The following is a 6,000-nucleotide window of genomic DNA, read 5'->3' as shown; positions in this document are numbered from 1 at the left end:
ATGTCGCCTACCAGCTTGTTATTTTTATTATTATTATTATTATTATTATTATTATTATTATTATCATTACCGACAATGTTTGGATGGATCATCAGACGAATTTTGTAGATGGAAAGTTCCCAGTCATAGCTCACAATACTGTGCCCCTGGAAAACTTTCACTGCGACTTTCCGGCCATGCCATTCACCGTAGAAGACTTCTCCAAATCTTCCGCGGCCGATTGCCTGCTTGAGGGAAATGTCCTGCATTGGCGACATCTGCTGGAAGATCAGGAAAACGCAGAATGAGTAGGTATCTCGACATGATTTGATTGCCGATTCAGTATCAGGGAAAAATAACTTCACACATAATGGGGAGAGGCTAAAGTCATTTCGCTAAAACATGCCTGAGTTCCAAAGCCATCTCATTACCAGAACACTATCCAGTCTTTAAGAGAAAATTTTATTCAAATGTAACTGAAGCAAAAATCAAGAATTTTTTGAAAATGCAAACATAAATGTGCATGGAATAGAGCTTGTTTTTAGTTCTTTTGTGTGTGTATGGACATACAGGGTATCTCAAACAATATGTAATGCAGACTTTTATGTCAAAAACTATATTATCTTGTCATTTTGCACTGCCTTAGGAGTAACAGCTGAATGATGATGTACAATGGTTCTCTCATATGCTAACGTCATCTGATAGGTATTAGTAATAATCAACATTGCCCCTCTCTCTGTTTATCAATAAAGTGTATTATATACTACATATATATATATATATATATATATATATATATATATATATATATATATGTAGTAATGAAGGATACACACATACACTGTACAGCATATATTTTTTATTTGATTTTTTATATATATTTATATTTATAAATATTACTTATATATATATATATATATTATATATATATAATATAATATATATATATATATATATATATATATATATATATATATATATATATATATATATATATATATATATATATATATATATATATATATATATATATATATATATATATATATATATATATTGCACTTATTTTGTTTGTTACTGGTCTGTCTGTCACTATCTGTCTGTCTATCTGTCTGTTAATTGCAAAACGAAGATTTGCAAGTTTATTTGTTGTTCTATTGGCAGGTCAGGCCAGATTAGATCTGTGACTTGCTGCAGGTACCATGTAAACCTGTACGAACCTGTTTCATGGTTGGGTTGTCGTTGGCTAAACCATCTCCCCCACCAGCTTTCTTGGTGAGGAGGGTGTATGATATGGACACCCAGCAGAATTAAAAACAAAACCTGTCAAAGGGCGGAGGAGCTCCTTGTATGCCAACGGTCATCCATATCTAGTGCCAAAATGTGTCTGTGGATGTCCTCTTGCAGTTGGCTTACTTTTTTAAAAGAAGTTGGTGGCAGGACCCTTCAAACCCTTCATAGCTTGTGCATCAGCCTGGAGCAGGCTGTAAAACCCTTCACTCCGCAAAACACAAGAAAAACGCAAAGAAATTTGAAAACCCACGATGTGGAGGTACCTCCTGTGCAGATGCCCACCGCAGGCGAGGTCACTGGATGACAGGATTCGGGCAAAGCCTTCAGGACCCCATTCTTTGATGATCGGAAGAAAACTATGGGGTAACCTTCCCGGGTCACATTGCAGTAGTGTGTGTCAGGATGGTGCTGAGGTATCATCCACCAGACAGCGGTCTCCTTGGATTAACCTGAGGCGGTCCCTTCAGGTGGGTGCCTGGAATGTCCGATTCCTAAGAGAGGATGATCATCTGTCTCTGTTATCATCTGAGCTCAAGCATTTGATGATCAGAGATCGGACACAGGCAAGATCATGGTAGGTGGTTAAAACTACTAATGGTCTGGTCGCTCTGATAGCTACCATGCTGTAGCTGTAGTTGTGTCCAATAAGCTGACTCCAATGATAATTGAGGTAACACCGATCAACGAGCGTATTATGAAACTAAGGATTCGTCACTCCTTGGGTGTCATTTCCTGCTCTCTGGAAATGCCCCGATTGAGGCAATTGATCTCATCATGAAGGACGTATTCTATGCCACGCTCCAGTCTGTGGTTGATCAGTGCCCCAGGTGAGATACTCTTCTCGTCTTGGGGAATTTCAATGCATTGACTGGAACTGATAGGTATGGTTATGAGACATGTGTTGGTCCCCATGGGTCTGGAACTCACCAGAATAGCACTAAGTTCCTTCACTTAATCTGTTATGGGTAGAGCATCACCTGTGGTCAAGTGATTCTCATCCTGCTTACAGGGGAATTCATGCATTGCGTTCCTCCAAGCCCATCCCTCGGTGTACTTCAGTTTGAGTGGAGGGTGGTGGGCTCTTGACAGAGGAGTCCGAAGTGAAGGCCCTGTAGGAAACTGAATTACTAATTGAATTTATAATGAGGTAAAATGACAATTAGCTTTAGTTAGTGCATTGAGAAAGAATTTAATAAATAGAAACTGGGAAAGCTTGTAGGGAGGCATAGTGCATTCCTTAGTAAAAGACATTTTAAAACCTTATCTCTTGCCAGATGGCCAGCAAGAAATCACATCTTCTTTCCTCCACTCACTGGAGCAATCTGGAGCAAGCTCCGACAACAGACCGACTTTAATCCTGTATTTGTGATTTTAAACCTGATAAAGTTCCATCTGTTGTTTCTCCAAAGGCCCCTCTTTGTTCAGTCAATTTCCTTTGAAGTGTTAAACACGCCCTGGTGAGATCACATATATGTATATATATATATATATATATATATATATATATATATATATATATATATATATATATATATATATATATGTATGTATGTATAAATATGCGCTATACCCCATGTAAAGTTTAAGTTTTGCTTGTGATACTGCTCCAAGCTAACTTCCTTGTGCACGAGTTTTGTCTTGTATTTGCGACTGCATACACAGCTTAAACTGAACTCACGGTTCTTCTGTCTTAAGGTGGCCAAAACTGCCATGACAGCCCGCGGCATCGGTTACTTTGAGTGGCTGTACCAGGTTGATGCACAAGTTGTTGAGTTGGATGTCAGGGGTGTGACTATACCTACTGCTGACCCCTCAATCAACTGTGATCCAACTTTGTTTGTGGAAACACAGGCTGCAGTGAACCGGTTGAAATGAGGTTAAGCTGCTGGGATCTGTGGCATTCGTGCTGAACTTCTCAAGGCTGGTGGAAATGCTGTATTCATGTCATTGCATGCAGTTCTGTGCTCTACCTGGAACACAGGTATCATCCCAACTGACAGGAACAGGGGCCTTGTTGTCCCTCTCTGGAAAGGGAAAGGTGATCGCCAAGATTGCAACAACTACCGAGGGGTGACGCTGCTCTCAGTGCCGGGCAAGGTCTTTGCTCGGATAATTCTTGATAGGATTCACCACCATCTGCTTGAGCACCAGCGTCCAGAGCAGTCAGGCTTTAAAGTTTAAACCAAAGAGGTGAATGATTGACCATATCCTTGCCCTTCGGGTCTTCACCAAATGCAGACGAGAGTTTCGGCAGGGGCTGCTTGCAGCCTATGTTGATCTTTGCAAAGTGTTCAATTCTGTGTATCTGGATGCCCTTGGGAGGATTCTTGGTCTTCGTGGGGTGCCACCAAAACTGATCAATCTGATATCTGAACTATACTCTTGTACTGAGAGTGCTGCGAGATGTGGTGACACAATCTCCGACTTATTTCCAGTTGTTACTGGAGTTCATAAAGGGTGTGTACTTTCCTCCACACTTTTCAGCACTTGTATGGAATGGATTCTGGGGAGGATGTCAGAGAGATCATCCTGTAGTGCATAATTTGGGAATGTCAAGCTCTCTGACCTTGATTTCGCAGATGATACAGTCATCTTTGTGGATATGGAATATCCTTGTGGGGGCCCTCGAAGTGCTAAATGAGGAGTTCGAGCCGCTGGGATTACGGGTTTCCTGGGTCAAAACTAAGATCCAGGCTTTCATTGATATCTTGGATGCTGCTATCTTGTCTGTACCTGTTTGTGGTGAGGATGTTGAGTTCATTCCTGGTGTTGGTTTAATGGTTAGTGGGCTTAGGATCCGAGGATCCTGAGTTCAAGCTCCATTTTCCACTGAATTAACACAAGGTGGGGTAAATTTATCCTGTCATCCTTCGGAGGTTGGCAAAATGAGTGCCAGCTTGCTGGTGTCCTGTGTCGGAGTGACGTCCTGTCCAGCATTGTCCCCAACAGCCAAGGAGACTGCTTCAGCAGAACCAACATTCTGCATAGAGTATGGTCCCAATGGAGGGATGGATGTTGATGTCATGGAGAGATTCACTTATTTTGGCAGTGATATTTAAGTCTCTGCTGGCTGTGAGCCAGAGGTCAATAGACGTCTGGGTCGGGCCTGGGGAGTCATGGATTCACTGGATCATGGGGTGTGGCACTGTCGGTACCTGTGTAGGAGGACAAAAGTCTGAGTCTTCAGGTCCTTGGTGATTCCAGTCTTGTTCTACGGATGTGAGACTTGGAGTCTGACCAGGGATCTGAAATGGAGACTTCATTCCTTTGGTACCAGGTCTCTTCGGAGTATCCTTGGCTATCACTAGTCAGACTTTGTCTTTGCTTTGAGAAACTCAGAGATTTGTTACCTGCTTAGTCCATGAGCATCAACTGCAACTGTATGGATATGTGGCTCATTTTCCTGATGCTGATCCTGCTCACCAGATTCTCTCAGCGAGGGTGCTTCATAAGTGGAGGAGGCCAATGGGCCAACCAAGTACCTCATGATTATAGCAGGTTGGTCAACATCTCAAGGAGATGGGGATGGGCCAGGCATCTGCCTGGGAGATGGCCAGATGGAGGCCCCTGGAGTACCGGTGGAAAGTGGATGCAATGATGCGCTGCTTTGACGCATGCTCCCATACTTGACCTGACCTGTCTGTTTGTCTTTTTGTCAAACGACTCCATGTTGCATTTTTACTCTGATCTTCACAAAATTTAACCACCTGGTAGAGGTAGTGACAAGCTGGAAACCTATTGTTTGAGGTCAATCGGTCAAAAGGTCAAGGTCATAAATCTTCCATTTTCATCTGATTAACTTGATACAGGTATCTATAAATACTGAACATATATATATATATATATATATATATATATATATATATATATATATATATATATATATATATATATATAACCAAAAAGCATGGGTAGATGGTGAACCCTTGTTGAACTGAAGCCTTGGTCGACCCATGTGAGTACGTCTATTAATTAATTCTTATTGTACCTTGACTATGTCTATTAATTACAGACTATTAATTACGAAAGCCAAAATATTGGAACACACCTTTTCGACATGGAGACCTCTCTAGCTCTTAAACGTTTTCGATCCCTTTCAACCATTTTGGAGCTTTTAGAACCTTTGGATCTTTCAAGGCCATTTCAACCCTTACACTCTTTAGACCGCTTAGACCCCTACACCCTGAGACCCATTGACCCTATTTTGATACTTTAGATATTTTAGACCCCTCAAGACCCTTTTCGACCTTTTAACACCCTTCAGAGCCCAAAGACATGTGAAGACCTTTACACCCTTTAGTTAGATCACTTAGACCCTTTGGCCCTTCAGATCAATGAGACCCTGTTTGGACACCTTCAAGATTCCTTAGATCCGATAGACCCCTGAGATATTTCAGACCTCTATCTAATTTTGAAACATACCCTTTAGACCTTTTGACCCTGTAGAGTGTAGACATTAAGACCCATTTAGAACCTGAAGACTTGGGTTTGGGTGGGGGGGTGGGGGTGAGAGATAAGACTTGACACCAGATTCTACATTATGCAGAAGTTCTGCAGATCACTGGTTGTATATATATTTATACATATTGTCATGTGTAGGGGTCTGACCACCATTGCCCATCGTACTGTGAGTTTTGCTTCTCCTGAAGATTGACGAGTTCACCAAGTTTTGTTGCTTTATATGACTAATTTAAACTGCATTTAAATATCATTTATAATCAATCACCC

The 6,000-nt window shown here is 41.2% G+C and overlaps 1 protein-coding gene across 4 annotated transcripts in view; it reads right to left on the bottom strand.

Annotated features, from left to right (window-relative positions):
* The window catches only part of LOC147008444 (bone morphogenetic protein receptor type-1B-like), a 137,113-nt gene that overhangs the window by 41,289 nt on the left and 89,824 nt on the right, over positions 1-6,000 (bottom strand). For 3 of the 4 annotated variants that reach the window (XM_085863568.1, XM_085863567.1, XM_085863569.1), the window contains one exon: positions 71-260. In XM_085863568.1, the coding sequence (XP_085719694.1) occupies positions 71-260 (190 nt within the window). The remainder of the gene's footprint in view (positions 1-70; positions 261-6,000) is intronic. The other variant, XM_085863570.1, reaches the window with a different exon arrangement.

This window comes from Eptatretus burgeri, chromosome 18 (genome assembly GCF_056783735.1).
Source record: "Eptatretus burgeri isolate ZD-2024b chromosome 18, Ebu_testis_v1, whole genome shotgun sequence".
Classification (NCBI taxonomy): domain Eukaryota; kingdom Metazoa; phylum Chordata; class Myxini; order Myxiniformes; family Myxinidae; genus Eptatretus; species Eptatretus burgeri.
Note: the sequence above shows the minus strand (reverse complement) of the source record. Positions and strands in the feature narration are given on the sequence as shown.